The sequence below is a fragment of the Epinephelus moara genome, chromosome 12 (assembly GCF_006386435.1).
Source record: "Epinephelus moara isolate mb chromosome 12, YSFRI_EMoa_1.0, whole genome shotgun sequence".
Classification (NCBI taxonomy): domain Eukaryota; kingdom Metazoa; phylum Chordata; class Actinopteri; order Perciformes; family Serranidae; genus Epinephelus; species Epinephelus moara.
This window is the reverse complement of record NC_065517.1, coordinates 28532440-28548196: the sequence shown is the minus strand read 5'-3', so window position 1 is coordinate 28548196 and position 15757 is coordinate 28532440. Positions and strand designations below refer to the sequence as shown.

At 41.8% G+C, this 15757-nt stretch overlaps 2 protein-coding genes across 6 annotated transcripts in view; one reads left to right on the top strand and one right to left on the bottom strand.

The window, feature by feature from the left end:
* The first annotated feature begins 544 nt into the window (after positions 1 to 544).
* Positions 545 to 15757, top strand: part of LOC126398464 (trans-L-3-hydroxyproline dehydratase) — a 263012-nt gene continuing 247799 nt past the window's right edge. Inside the window, exons 1-6 of one of the 3 annotated variants that reach the window (XM_050057826.1) lie at positions 545 to 618; positions 3043 to 3522; positions 3596 to 3765; positions 4617 to 4739; positions 4823 to 4960; positions 5726 to 6675. In XM_050057826.1, the coding sequence (XP_049913783.1) occupies positions 3045 to 3522; positions 3596 to 3765; positions 4617 to 4739; positions 4823 to 4960; positions 5726 to 5851 (1035 nt within the window). In that variant the 5' untranslated portion in view covers positions 545 to 618; positions 3043 to 3044 and the 3' untranslated portion in view covers positions 5852 to 6675. Of the gene's footprint in view, positions 619 to 3023; positions 3523 to 3595; positions 3766 to 4616; positions 4740 to 4822; positions 4961 to 5725; positions 6676 to 15757 lie in introns of those variants that run through there. The other 2 variants (XR_007570775.1, XM_050057824.1) reach the window with 2 other exon arrangements.
* The window catches only part of LOC126398442 (disheveled-associated activator of morphogenesis 1-like), a 73346-nt gene continuing 64922 nt past the window's right edge, over positions 7334 to 15757 (bottom strand). For all 3 annotated transcript variants that reach the window (XM_050057784.1, XM_050057785.1, XM_050057783.1), the window contains 9 exons: positions 14431 to 14515; positions 14002 to 14108; positions 13151 to 13239; positions 12303 to 12471; positions 11996 to 12103; positions 11849 to 11909; positions 11587 to 11718; positions 8951 to 9121; positions 7334 to 8504 (listed from right to left, as the gene is read on the bottom strand). In XM_050057784.1, the coding sequence (XP_049913741.1) occupies positions 8292 to 8504; positions 8951 to 9121; positions 11587 to 11718; positions 11849 to 11909; positions 11996 to 12103; positions 12303 to 12471; positions 13151 to 13239; positions 14002 to 14108; positions 14431 to 14515 (1135 nt within the window). In that variant the 3' untranslated portion in view covers positions 7334 to 8291. The remainder of the gene's footprint in view (positions 8505 to 8950; positions 9122 to 11586; positions 11719 to 11848; positions 11910 to 11995; positions 12104 to 12302; positions 12472 to 13150; positions 13240 to 14001; positions 14109 to 14430; positions 14516 to 15757) is intronic.

Sequence of the window (15757 nt, the reverse complement as noted above, 5' to 3'; positions counted from 1 at the left end):
TGATGGCTACTTCCAGCAGGATAACGCACCATGTCACAAAGCTCACATCATCTCAAACTGGTTTCTTGAACATGACAATGAGTTCACTGTACTCCAATGGCCTCCACAGTCACCAGATCTCAATCCAATAGAGCACCTTTGGGATGTGGTGGAACGGGAGATTCACATCATGGATGTGCAGCCGACAAAAGTGCAGCAACTGTGTGATGCTGAATCTATGACACCAAAAATTAAGGCAGTTCTGAAGGCAAAAGGGGTCCGACCTGGTACTAGCAAGGTGTACCTAATAAAGTGGCCGGTGAGTGTATAGTCACATGTGGCACTGGCAGTCTTCACATCTCCTCTGGAAAGTAATTCCTCTCCACTGACTGTTTTCCTCATCACTGGTGCTGATATGGCAATTGTAGCTTATAGATTACTTAAATGTTTTTAAACTTCTTAAAGCATGTTAATTAATATATTTACAGTATATTGAAAGTTTCATGCACGCAGCCCTCCACAACACAGGGTGGCACTAATGTCTCATTTTAGTGTCTTTGCAAACGGATATACGCCTGCGCAGAAAAAAAGCGAGTGCTGCAGAAGTTTGAGCCAAAGTCCAGATAAGATCTAAAGCAGGTAAATACAATCATTTCTAGAGTTATATTAGTTTAATTAGCGACAGCATTATGTGGCCTTTTACTGGAGAGCCACTTCCTTAAACGCTCCGATTTTCATTCACGTCTGTTGCAGCTGCCATAACTTCTAAAAGTCACTTTTTATTTAATGATCATTGGTTATGAGAATGCAGGGATGCATTGGGTTTACCATATACATTTTCCAGACAATTAAGTCCGAGAGGTTTGGTTCAAAACTGCACAGCAATATTCTTTTTTCTTTCATAGTGTGCTGACTGAAGTTTTTGTAACCCAGAAACTCTGTTACACTTGATTTGTTTGCAGGGATTCTGCATGAAGACGATGCCAAAAGAAGTTTAACAGAGTTAAAGCTACAGTCAACAGAGATGAAAGAAAAAGGAAAATTGTTGTTTAACTCTGCAGATTACTTCCCGTACTTTATTGTCAGGGAAAAATGTATAAATGAATGAATAAATGACTTTATTTCGAACCAAAAAATAAATAAATAAAAATTTTAAAAAACAAACAAGACAAAGATAACAGTGTCAAAAAAGAAGTAGGTAGAGTAAAACTTAAATGTCCAAAAAATTCCCAAATTTATTTACAACTAATATGCAATTATTCCCAGTCATTTTACCCCCCAATTGAATAAATAAGTAATAAAGTCAGTTTATTTACTGGTTAATTACCCATTTTATTTCCGGTAAAAAAAAAAATTATGCATGTATATAAATGTATATCGAAATTTTATAATTAAAAACGAGCAGCAAGAGAGGTATAGCTCGATTACAGCTGGCAACATATTATATCAACAAATCAGTATTTACAAATTAAAAACCTTTATTTTTGTTATTCAATGATAACCAGTGGCGTTTTTAGGTGTTAAAATGATGGGGCAACAACTGCTGTGCATAAATAGCCTACAAAACCAGAACACAGGTGATAACAGGTGACTGAGCACATACCTGTTCTCCTCAGTTTGCTGTTACGGTGCTCGAGTCCCGGTTTGTATGTCCTGCTGTTTTTATGGTTGGCAGGTCTCTCAGAAATGTGCTTGAGATCCTGAAACACTGTTCTTGTCCAGGTACCATCATCTCCGAATAATAACACACACCGGAAGCAAAAAAAACCCCGTTGTCACTGAAAAGCTAAGCTAGCAGTTAGCCATTTTGTTCCCTTAGAACCACTCTATGCTAATGCTAATTATGTTTACCTGCGGTTTGGTTTATAACATTATCCCGCGGCTAGAGGACACTGAAATGTCTTCCCACTATTCATTTAAGTTCTCGCAATATAAGTTGACTGTGGCTACTATCTTCTTTAAAAGAACCGTTAACTTCCGACAACTACGAACAGCTCTTAGCAAACAGCCAATCAAATAGCAGAGGGGCAACGGCCAATCAGCTTGGGGCATGCGCAGTGATGTTTTCCCTGAAAGTAGCATTGAAGCTAACCTCCTGAGACCTGAACTTTTGTTTGGTATTCTTTTTTTTTAAACTTTTCTTAGGTGTTTTGGCTTAGTAGGACCCGATAAGTATAGAAAAAGTTAAGTTGTCAACGATAATTACGTCCAAATCACCTCAAACAAGACGACATAAAGTCCCAATGTCTTCAAACAAGACGATAATTACTGTTGCTAAAATTGGACAAATTTGTTGTCGAATCAAACTTTGAACATTATTAATCATAAATAAGTGAACAAGTTTCAACCATAAAATGTGATCAGGTTTTGGACTTTGTCCACTTCTGTGTCGGGGTCAGCTGCAGACTGATTTGGCAGAGATGGCTGCCATCTTGTTTTTTCATGGATTAGTGTATTGTGCTCTTACTACCACTAGATGGCACAGAAAAGTGTCCAAAGACGAGGACAACAGGTCTAAGTTAAGTAGAACGAAGTATAAGGTCACGTAAACCCAAAACATGATGTACTTATATGAGGATGCAGGGTCTCAGGAGGGTATACCGGTTTCAAGGTATACATTGATATAAAAGTTGACGGTTATAATACTGTGTACATTTGCTTACAACAATAACCCTTCTGTTTTCATGCCTTTCAGAGTCGTTCTGACTTATAATATTATAAATTCTGAGATACCGTGACACCGCAATATTTTCTGAGACTGTTATTGTACTGTGAAAATTCTCATATCATTGCAGCCCTACATGTGAGGTACTTGACATTGCCAGTTTGGGGGTATCCCTGAATTTATAAGAAGTCTACTGGGTATCACAGCACATTTAAAACACAATTTTAAAACTATCATCAGCCACTGACCCTTAAAATTGTACAATAATGATGAATTATAGAAGCAACCAACCTTTTATTTGTCATGCGTAAATCTACAATATTGATCATTAATGATGTTAGAAAACTTTCTGATAAAGCTTTTTTTAAATTTTTAATAGTTTGTTAAATTCACCACAGAGATGGAGATGCAGCTTCCACCTCATGAGGGAGCCGAGCTCTCTGTGGTCGACATGCACACAGGTGGAGAGCCTTTACGGATCATCCACAGCGGCTACCCTGAGGTCAAAGGTGACAGTGTGCTCTCCAAACGTCGCTATGTCCGGGAACACCTGGATCACCTCAGGAGGGTGCTGATGTACGAGCCACGGGGACACTACGACATGTATGGAGCCCTGATCGTGGACAGCGAGATACCTGAGGCTGATCTGGGGGTGCTGTTCATGCACAACGAGGGGTACAGCACCATGTGCGGACATGCCGTCATCGCACTGGGACGCTACGCCGTGGACTACAAACTGGTGAAAGAACCAAAGTCACCAGAGACTCAAGTGAACATCCACTGTCCCTGTGGGCTGGTGAAGGCGTTTGTGGAGTACTCAGATGGTAAAACAGGAGGAGTGAGGTTTCTCAGCGTGCCAGCGTTTGCCTTCGCTACAGGTAGGACACTCACGCCGAAGAATTTCCTGGTGTTTTTATATTCCGCAGGATTCACTAAATGACTCTCCACCAGATGTGACGGTGACAGTGGAGAGGTTTGGTGATGTGACGGTTGACATCAGCTATGGTGGAGCCTTCTATGCCTTTGCAGACGCCCAAAGGTTTGGCCTCGATGTGACCAAGTCCAGGACTCGAGATCTGGTGGATGCAGCCACAGCAGTGACCAACGCTGTCAAAGCTCAGGTAACATGTTCAGGTTGTGCAGCTGACAGGAAATAAGAAATGCTGTGTTAAGCTACTCAACACGGTATTATCAGTGCAGATGCAGAAACTTTTTTTTTTAAAATTACACAATGTTTGTGGAAAGAGTTTGGCCATAGTTCTCTGCCTGAAACCAGTGGATTGCACCCTCCGGGTTGGGAAAGTTACTGCCTCAAGTGAGGGAGTTCAAATATCTTGGGGTCTTGGTCATGAGTGAGGGTAGAATGGAGTGTGAGATGGATCGGTGGTTTGGTGCGGCTTCTGCAGTGATGCGGGCACTGTGCCGGACTTTAGTGGTGAAGAGGGAGCTGAGCCGGGAGGCAAAGCTTTCGATTTACTGGTCCATCTACGTCCCAACCCTCACCTGTGGTCATGAGTTCTGGGTAGTCACTGAAAGAATGAGATCGCAAATACAACTGGCCAGAATGAGTTTCCTCTGTAGACTGGCTGGGCTAAGCCTTAGAGATAGGGTAAGGAGCTCGGACATCCGGAGGGAGCTCGGAGTAGAGCCGCTGCTCCTTCCTGTCGAAAGGCGTCAGTTGAGGTGGTTCGGGCATCTGATCAGGGGATCTCCTGGACGCCTCCCGTTGGAGGTGTTCAGGACACATCCCACCGGTAGGGTAGGCCCCCCAGGAGGAGCTGGAAAGTGTTGCTGGGGAGAGAGACGTCGATAGTGCTTTGCTCAGTCTGCTGCCCCCGTGACCCAGCCCCGGATACACAGATGAAAATGGATAGATAGATATTTGGAGTTGGACACATTTGGCCACATTGCATATGTTGATTTCGCAGCTTAGTTGTCAGTCTTGATGTATTTTTGTCTTATTCTCTCCTAGGTGAAGTTGCACCACCCAACCAGTGATGACCTGGCCTTCCTCTACGGCACCATCCTCACTGACGGCAAAGATAATTATTCCTCTGATCCCACTGCTAACATCTGTGTGTTTGCTGAAGCTCAGGTATTTTTCGGACACCTTTTTGTTTGACGCTATGAGGAAAGCTATCTGAAACCTGGCTTTAACTGGTTTAAACATGTTCTCAGGTGGACCGGAGCCCCACTGGTTCTGGTGTGACAGCCCGAGTGGCTCTTCAGTATCACAAAGGTCTCATCCAGCTGAACCAGACCAGGACATTTCAGAGTGGAGCCACTGGATCCCAGTTCACAGGGAAAGCTGTTGAGGTACCACAGTTTCTGTTAGTGCCCCTGCTCTGGCCCCACCCTGCATGTGTGCTGATAAGATGTTAATAGGTAACTTCGGTATTTTTCAACATGGACCTGTTTTCCCACGTTTTTATGTCTAAGTGACTCTTTTGAACAACGATTTATTAAACTGGTCCAGGATTGAGCGAGAGCACTGCAGCCAGCAGTGCTTGTTTTTGCCACTGACAGGCTGAAATTGTTATAAGTGTCTGACAACAATTTGGAAAGGATCCCTACAGAGATACAGAGATAGACCTTTTTGTTAAAGAGTAAGATCCTTTTTATGTAAGCAGCTGCAAAGTCGCAATTGCCGAACCCACCAGACTCAGTTTAAACAAACAGTAAAAAGCTAAACAATCTGAGCCAGTCAGTGGCAAAAACAAGCACTTTGAGTAGGCGTAAATTGACACAAATGTGCACACAGCCTGTTTTGACCTAATTCAAAAAGTTTTGTTCCCATCAGTCACTTAGACACAAGAAAATGCGGAAATAGGGTCCAGGTTGAAAAATACAGAAAGTTGATGACATATGCCATGATGACATACACAGTCTCACAAGCTATTAATAATGATATTATACTTTTCTATGACTTACGGCTGACAAGAACCTTTTTAATAATGTCGACTTTTGTCATTGAGGTTTTACTATTGTTACAAAAGTACTTTGGTTTCTAACTAAAAATACAACTTACAAACTTCTGTTCACAGAGGCATGTCTGTGATTCTCTTCTGTGTTTCTGCTCAGGAAACCAAGTGCGGAGACTTCAAGGCTGTAGTGGTGGAAGTTGCCGGCAGAGCTTTTTACACCGGAGTGTCACGCTTTGTGCAGGAGCCAGACGACAAGCTGACACATGGTTTTCTGCTGAAGTGAGACTCGATTACAGGTGTTATTAAATATAGTTATACGTAACAAAATTCTTTTTTTTTAACATTAGTCATAAGGTGCTTTTTTAACTTTAAAATTGAATATGCACAGACTCAATCATCACTCTTGACCCACTAGAAGTGTGCAGCGGTGCGTGTTTCTTGTGAGACTCTGCCCTCTGCCTGTATGTTCTTGTCTTTTTATTTTCTCTGTGGATGTTTTAAGGCGTGTGCCCCTAGAGCGCTCAGGGGACGTTAGAGCTTTGTAAAAAGGTAACGACCAGGTGCCAGACCTTGAGCAGCAGGCATCCCCGGAGACAAAGTGCTGAAAAACTCCACAAATATAGTGAGGCAAACCAAATGAGAGTGAAGCTGGCGTTGGCTTTTACTTTCACTGTCACTGGCGAGTGCGTTTACAAACAGTATCTGATATTCCTGCATAGTATACCCATGGATGGATTACTGAGAGGACCAAGGGGCCCAAAGTGTCAGGGGTCCCCTTACCTTCTCCTGCAAAATGTCACCCCAGTTAACATATACCAACCAGGAAGAGACTCAAAATGACCACAACAAGATGCAAAAGGAACTTGAAGAGAAATAAAAAGGGCACAAAACAAGAAAAAGAGACACAAAATGACCATAAAAGACACATTCATTCATTCATTTTCACTTATCCTGTTAGGGGTCACAGGGGGGCTGGAGCCTATCCCAGCTGACACTAGGCAAGAGGCGGGGTACACCCTGGACAGGTCACCAGACTATCACAGGGCTGACACATAGAGACAGACAACCATTCACGCTCACATTCACACCTACGGACAATTTAGAGTCACCAATNCGCTGACATAGGGAGAATCTGCAAACTCCCCCACCCCGGGTTTGAACTAGGAATCCTTTTGCTGTTAGGGAACAATGCTAACCACTGCACCATGCTGCACATAAAAAAATGAGACAGTCACAGTCAAGTATTCTGTTCAATAGCAGTTACAGACCACTAGATGGAGCTCTCAGTCTGCTGTCTATCAGAGTCTTTGAAGAATAAGATTCTTCAGTCCTTTTTTTTCTACGTGCATTCATTCCTGTTCATAGTCATGGTGCTAATAAACAATTTTCTGACTCCACGTAAATGCTGCATAAGAATTCATTCAAGTGCATGTGCTTAAATACAAAAACTCATGACTGTTTTCTCCCATTTATTATTATCAGGTCATTGTACAATGGAAGGCAATATTTAAATTATAAAAGTCCAATGGAGGTGTTTGACACTGGATGGATTCACAGCTGAAGACAAATTCAACATGTGATGTTTCCTGCAAGAACGAAAACATCACATGTGGGTCACACACAGATTTTTTTTTGTTTTCTTTGTTTATTTTGCAGTGTGAATCCAGCCAGCGTTCAGAAAACATATTTCAACTATTCAATAAAAACATAAAGGAGGGCACTCCCTTCACAGGAGGAGAAACAAGTGTATTGCATCGACTGGGTATTGTTTTTAATGTCATCTAGCATAGTAATTATCATGGATTTATATGTGCATGTGTACCAAGCACGCAACCTTATATATAGATATATGTAATCTATGACACGAGTGTCCACACTTGTTGAGAAATTGCAGATTAGGCCCAGGCCTTTGAGAGTACCCACTCAACAATTAAAACAACAGAGTTAAGGCCAGCTCTTAACAGGAAAAGGTTCAAATAAAACATACAGTGATCAGATATATAAATGCTGCACGTCAATAATGATGAATAGAAAAGAAAACCGCTGTGTCGCCTGCGGTCAAAACCACGTCTGTCTAACGACGCAGCGTCTCAGTCCCGTGATGGTTCTGACTGCAGGAGAAGGTCAGCGACAAGGGGAAGTTCAGATTCAGTCTTTCTCCAAAAAAATCATCTCTTGGACAGCTCAGGCGTGAAAGCAGCCTCGCTCCATCTATGAAATCAGTCCGTACAAAATGGCCCCTTGTGTTTTTTAATGGAATCATCTTCCTGTTTGGATCAAGCGACGAGCCCTGAAGGAGTCTGCTAGCTGCACGTTTCACTCTGTGCATAGATTCTGACGTACAAAACAGCACAGAACGGTTCCTATCAAACAAGCGTGAGCATCTCTTACACCTTGAAGGAAACTCTTCTCCAGCTGGGAACACGTCCTGCTCCTGCACGACAACTTGTTAAAATATCACCAGACTGATCCTCCAGAGGGAATTATCTCATTTGGTCGTTAAAAACAACTTTTGGCTTCTGCTCCGTTTAACATCAAGACTTCAGAGGATGAAAGGTCTGAACATGTTGTGCTGTGTGTGGCTCTGCGGCGATGATGCAAGGCCGAGCTGGGTGGGAACAGAGGAGGGTGCGGCGGAATGTGCGTGTCAGTTCGACCCAGAGGGAAACTAATGATGAGCCGGGGTGGGCGAGCAAAACAAGGACGACGACCTCGACCTCCGCTTAGAAGTTGAGCTTTGTGACTGGTCTCTCTCTGCTCGCGTCTGTGGCCTGGCTGTTGATGCGCTTGCGGTTGCGTTTCATCTTGGACAAGTCCTTGTCGAAGACCTCTCCTGATCGCAGCGCTGACACCAAGTCGTCAAATTCGCCACCGTCGTCCTCCCCGTTGGCCTTCGCTTTCCGGGCCTTTCGCTCCTTTTCTCTCTGCTCTTTCAGCTGGTGACACAGAAACAAAAACTACTGTGTTAATAAAGATTCTCTCTGAATTCATTAACTGTTGTTTCACACACTTATTTAAATTGAACAGCTTTACAGGTGCATTTTGGTCAGACAGAGCAAGGCTAGCTGTTTCTCCTTTTGCCCTTTTCCATACACATGCTGGCTTGGCTTGACCCTGTTTGACTCAGCACCCCAGTCCAGCACAGCAGGGACTTATGCCCCCTTGAAGGTGTGGCTTTAACTGATGATGTGCTTTTGCTTGTGAACCAATGGAACATTTTTCCGTCCTCCCTGCTGGTGTTGTGCTCTTAATCTTTATTGTACAGTTGTCAGAATTCTAAAATTTTCTTTAAGCACTGCACAAACCTATGTTGGATTATACTCCACGGTGTAAACACTTTCTGATTCTTTTCATGGTATGTAAACAGTGAACGATCACACACCTGAGCTTCCATTTTGGCCCTACGCTCCTCCTCCTCTTTGCGTTTTCGCATGTTCTCGTTCTCCTGCTGAGCCTCGGCGAACGACTGCAGGAACTGGTCAAAGATGCCAAAGAACTCATCTGGCTGCATCTTACCGGCATCCTCACCAAAGTGCTTTACTGCCCTCAGGAACTGTGGGAGCAAAGAGAAAGGGGCACACAGGGATTAGATTAACAACAGGACACAGTGGAACCATGTTTAACTCTGTCTTTGACTGTTTTACAGGAGACTCATTAGGTCGCAGCTCTTTGAAATGAGAGCAGGGGCACCAGTAGTCGGGGCTTTGAAGCCTATGTTAACCCAAATCTGACCGGCTACTGATTACAGCTGAGGCCAGAGACTGGAGCCAGAGCCCAAATTAAGGCAACGTGTTTGTTGAGTGTTGTTCACAGTAAGTTAAAAGGGACAACATCCAGATGTGAGCTCATGCTGAGAACAGACACCTTCAGAGATGTGTAGAGATCTGCTGATGACACGCAAACTCTGTCAGGTGGAGCAAAAATGCATTCAACTGATTCATTAACTATTACTTCATTAATGTGCAGTGCATTCAGATGTGATGCGTTTTTTACTTCCTCACAACAGGACTCGATGTCTGTGACAAAAATGCCTTTAAATGTCACTTTTCTTTTATATCTTGGTATTTACGCACTCATACACTCAAACCAGATGCAAGGAGCTGTTTAAAGGGTCGGCATGTTCTCTGGTTCCTGATCACAAGCACAGAGGACCACTGTAAACACTCTCAAATATTTAACTGTGGGACACTGTAAATGATTCACAGAAACTAATAGCTGCCATGTGACTAGCTGAGCACTTGGGTCAATGGAGCACACTATAGGGTGAAAAACATGCTCAGAGATACAAACTCAGCATCGATACATGTGGACAGATGCATCAATTAAACTTCAGGGTGTGATACTCCTGTCGAAATGGAAATACACTCAGGTTTCTGGTCATAGAACGCCTGTTTTGCTAAAATGGCTGTTTCTTTTTTTGCTTGAGAGTCCATGAGGTTTCCTGATGTGAGACAGAATTGTCAACCCGTTACGCTCCATTTCCATCTTCAGTCAACTAGAACTCCGTGGAGTGGGCGGATTCAAAGGTCCGGACCCAGGCAAGCCATCAGGAAGAACTTATTCTAATTTTCAAACAGGCCACCCACACTAAAATCTAAGTTTGACAAAAGCATTCACAAAAGGACATGTTAGCAGGGGAGGGTAGTAAAGTGTTGCAAGAAACACACATGATTAAAAAAGTATGTTTTTTAAACTGTACTTCTAATCTTTACTTGAGTATATCTTTGAGCCAGAAATATATTTTTTACTTCACTACAATGCCGTTAAAACCTCTGTTAAAACTGGCAGATTAATCAATGGATGCACCCTACACTAAAATCAGAGTGCTGCTCCAATAAATAGAGCCCTAGAGATGAACACGTTTCCACAAATAACTGTTGAGTTAAGTTATGATTGGTCATCAGACGAGGCCAAAGGGGAGGAAAGAAGCCTCCAGGTGTGCTCATATGACACCAGCCGATGTCGCAGCATTGTCTGATCAAGCTGTTAAAGGTCTGGTGTGTGGGATTTAGTGGCATCTAGTGGTGAGGTTGCAGACTGCGACCAACTGAAACCTCTCCCACGTGCCAGCCATGTAGGAGAACTACAGAGGCCGTCGCAAAAACCTGAGTGGCCCTACATTGAACCACTGTTTGTTTTGTCTGTTCTGGGCTACTGTAGAACAATACAGCGGACTCTGTGAAAGAGGACTTGCTTATTATATAGATATTTATAGCTCATTCTCAGGATTCTTAGGGTGCTTTTAGACCTAGAGTCTTCAAGAAGGTCTCAGTCCGGTTGTTTTGGTGCGCACCTGAGTGCAATTGCTGTGTTCACACCTGCCCAAACGAACTGCACTTCGATTGAACCGAACCAAACAAACAGGTCAGGTGTGAAAGCACCTTTAGTTTCAGGTTATTATTAACTAATAAAAACATAGGTATTAATACTATGTTCCATTACACCAGTATACCCCCATAAATCCCTCACACATGCCACCAAAGTGACTGTTAACACTTGATGAGCCGGCCTTCTATGCTTTGATGAGCCGGCCTTCTATGCTTTAGTAAAAACAAAAGCATTGTTTTTTGCACTGGCAAATACACCTTTAAAAAATGGAAAATAAAATGCACTTTTAGTAATTTATTAAGCAGGTACTTTTTTTTTTACTTTTACTTGAGTGGGTTTCTCTAACGTTGATGTTCACTTTTTCTTGAGTAATTTCTTATGTACTTCTGAGTACTGATTTTCAGTTCTCTCCCCACCACTGCATGTTCGGTTGAACGTGTAAAATAATATCCCCCGCCTCTGTTCCTGGTTTTCTCTTTTGACCTGCACACATGGCAACAAGCAGACCGACCAATAAAGCATCAGAAGTGCTGCGGCAGGAAGCTGAAACACTTCACTCCTGCTGTGAGCTTCCTAACAAAGGTGACTGATGAGGTCAACAAGGCGTGTAGAAACAGCTGTGCCGGGAGGAAATGGGATGCAGGCTCTCTGTGTCTATAAGTGAAAGTGGTGCCGTCCGCCGTGACTTACCAGCTCCTTGGCCTCAGTGAGGGAGTCCTCCACGTCGGAGAAGCTGAAGCTGGCCACGGTGATGAACTGACTCACCACCGACACAAACTTGTCGCCCAGCTCCTGCGGTCGCTTCTTCTGGTACTCCAGCTCCTGTGAGTCAAAGTGATCCAGGAGAGGAAGTTAAAGTACAAATAAAAAGGACACTGAACCTGTTCTAAACATTGTATAACAGTACAGCTGATACATAACATGTATTATGTCATAGATCTTTGTGACTCACACTCTCCACGCTTTTCAAGCCACTGCGCAGGTTGCCGATATCTTTTTCCAGCTCAGTCATGCTGCAAAAAATAAAAAGCGATGGTTAAATACAAAATGAAAACCACACAATAGTCATACAGCAGATTCTCTCCGCAGCTCCACCTACTTGACTTTGGCTGCCTCGGGGAGACTCTTCAGATCCTCCTGGAACATCAGCACTTTGGGGTATTTCTTCTCCAGGATGGTGATCAGGTAGTGCAGGAGAGTGATGTTTCTGCAAACACACAGACGCGCACACACATTGAGGCGGACCAACCTTCAAGGCAGTGAATGTGTCAAACATGCAGTATATATTGCTTTTATTATGTAAGCTCAGATATGAATAACCATATGGAGTTTTATTCACATCACATTCCCTCTTTCCAGATGTGACTTTTATATATATATTTCATGCAGCTGAAAAATGTTCTTACTTGTCGATACTGGATTTGGTATCAGCGATTTTGTTGAGTGAAGACACCTTGAAGCCGTAAGCGTTGCCCCTCTGACCCTTGTTCATGAAGTTTCCAAACGCCAGCACCACCTCCAGCAGCTGCTTCATGCTCTTGCTCTGTAGAATTTCCTTGGACGCCCTCGACAGAGCTGAGACGGGAAAATGGGAAGAAAATATATGTTTTTAAGATAAGACAGGATAAGAAAAAAAATATAAATAATAATAATGATAATATTAAAAAAATATATATATATTTTATATTATATTTTTGTAGATTTTTTAATATTATTTATATTTTACTTTAAATATATAAATATATATATATATTTCATTTTACAGTAAAAAATTTGTTAATTATAATACAACAATAATTACTATTATTAATGATAATAAAAAATAAACGTAAACAAGGAAACAAAATTAATGAAATAAATATCATATACGTTCTCTTAAAATTATATTACTGTAAAAAGACGTACAGTCCACTTTATGCAGATAAATAATTTAAACATAAAAGAATATAAATCTATTGCTTCATCATGCTTGACAAATACAGTATGGACACAAATTACCAACGTAGATAAAAGCATATTAAACAGTTAAAGTCTGTGTATGGGTAATTTGTATATGTGTATGTGTATGTTTTAGGGAATTAAAGTTGATTTATTTTTAGATTTTGGTAACTTGGCAGATATAAAAAGGTAAAAACATAAAACATTAAAATTTTAGAGGCTGTCAGAGACGACTACAGAGACTTTTCTTATTTGAGATGGCTTTCAATGGCAAGAAAAAAGGAATAAAAAAAAAAAAAAAAAAAACTTTCCCCACCTTCAACTTTGGGTTTGATCTCCGCTATCCTCTCTGCAAACTTCTTCTTGAAGTATAAGGACTGCAGCCTCTGCTGGTAGTGGTTTATTCTGGACGGGGGATGGAAAATGCGAGTAAGAGGAGAACGAAAATAGACAAAAAAATAATAAATTATAAACAGGGAAATCCACCAATTTAGACAAAAGCCACAAACATGGACATTGTGCTCGAGCAAAATAAAGCAAGACGCCTGTGCGCTCAGTAAATTATACATATAAAGCTGTGGTAACGAAGCTTATTTTTGGCAGCGTTTCTCATTGCGGCTTAAAAACCCACTGACTTTGCAGCTAATGAATACCAGAGTGACATCTGTCCTCCAGTCCACTGTGGGCTCTAATGACGAGAGAAGAAACGGGAAAACTGTGGTGAATGATTAAAAACAAACAAAACACTAACTTTATTAATTTACTGACACGTACGCCTTTATTATCAGGAGCGCCAGTTATTTTAGTTTTGTGTTCTTTAGCTGGTTTTAATGTATTTATTCAGTCAGTGGCCGAGTTGTGACACATTTCCTTTGTTCCTTTTATCTCACAGGACTCATTTCATTACTGTTATTACATTACAGGCTCCATTTATTCACCAACACCATTAAGAGTGATTCACACATTCAGCCATTGTTCTCTGCTGAGTGGAAACCCATGTGTCGTTTCACTTATCTGCCGTGACTGAGAGGAAACAATGGCTATTGTTTGTCAGCAGATCTGGTCTGCAGAGTGCTGCACCGACCTGAAGCTGTCACGTCTGAGGTTAATATCTGTTTAATACAGAGTTAAAAAGGTGACACGTGAGAGGGAAAAACTGTAAAGTACCTGCTCATCTCATAGAGGAAGCGGTCGGGTTTTGCCATGCGGTCGAGCTCGTGTTTGTGCTCCTCCAGGAGATCCACATCGCTCTTCTCTGGGATGAACTTCAGCAGCTGGTGAGGGAGGAAAAATCTCTTTAATTTACATTTCAAATATTCACCTGAGGGTAAATGGAGCTAAATCTCTGATGTCATAACTCGTGCCTCTCTCCACTGCAAAATCCCGAAAAACCTTCTTTAACACAATAAACTGTTATCAGAGTTTTAGCTGATGTTTGTTATCCTGAACAGATTTAGCAGTGACTCAGACAACACGGATAAATGGTGGAGGAAAGTGATGCTGACAGGCATGAATTCACTCTGCTGATATTTTCACTGAGCACTCAAAGTGTAATCACTCAACGAAGCACATCTGATTCATCATTCATTAGAGTACCTGCTCCAGCATGTCTTTGGGAAGGTCCTCCTGTTCGTCCATGGTTAAAATGGCTCTCTTGATCTCCTCATTTGAAAGCTTCAGCCTGCAGCAGACAACAGATAGATTTTTAAACACATCACTTTAGTTATCCTTGAGACAGATATTGAGACAGATTTTAGTTACAATTAAATCATCACACTCAGAAATATTTAGCACTCTATTTGTGCTTATAATGGCACATTAATTGATTTGATGTGGTCTGGCACTAGTTTCCTGCAGATTATCCTAGTAATGAAGATGTACTGTGGTGGGTGTGGTCGAGGGTTGTGGGAGAGCCCTGTTTACTTATGTGTGCTGTTTTTATGTCACTTTATTATGTGTTTGTTTTAATGATTTTATATTTTTGGGTTCAAGCCCAGATAGCTGAAGCCTTAATGTTGTAGCGCTGGTTTATTCTTATTTCTAGTCCTAAATGTTTGTGCATTTCAATGAGATGGTTCATCTTAGACAGATGACATTTTCACTAGTGACTGGAAATCGTGATCAAATGCTGTCCAAGAAATATGACCCCAATCAGCCAAACAGGGGCGCTGTAATTGAAGGTCAAAATTTTGAACACTGGAAAGTCATAACTCTTGTGCTGTGGATCCCATTTACACAAAACCTGGTACAGACATCATCTACACTCACTGTAGTTAGCCTCCAGGACCTTTTAAGTCAGCTTGATGAGATTTTCTGCCTTATTAAATTATTTAAAGACAAATTTTTGAGACATCCTCCTATACCAATGGTTCCCAACTGGTGCAGCCACAGGGTCCACGTTTCTCCTTAGTCACTGGTTCAAGGTCCACACAGTTTAATATATTCAGCATCATATTTGCGTCTGATCATGTCATTGAGCTAGTTTGCTGTCTCTGTTAAGCACCTGTTCATTAGTCACTCACCCTACAGCAGGAAACAGCACTTCAAAATAAAAGCTCTGTGCCAGAAATTTACTCTAGTCTAAAACAAAGTGTGTTTTTTACAAACTTATCACATCCGTGAGACTCTTGCGGTCCAATTTATAATGGACCCATGACCCACTTTTGGATCACGACCCACCATTTGGGAACCACTGTCCTTAACCGTACGTCCAGCTGCTACCAAATTCTCTGTAGATGCTTATTGGACAAAGCTTATCAAAAGTTTCATAAAGCTTGTTGATATCTCACTGCATTTCAAAGATGTTGACCTAAGAAATTCAAAAAGGGCGTGGCTGAGCATATAAATAGACCTAACTCCACAACAGTTTGACAAATCATCATGAAACTTGCAGGATTTGTGTCATAACAATGTTGAACCATGT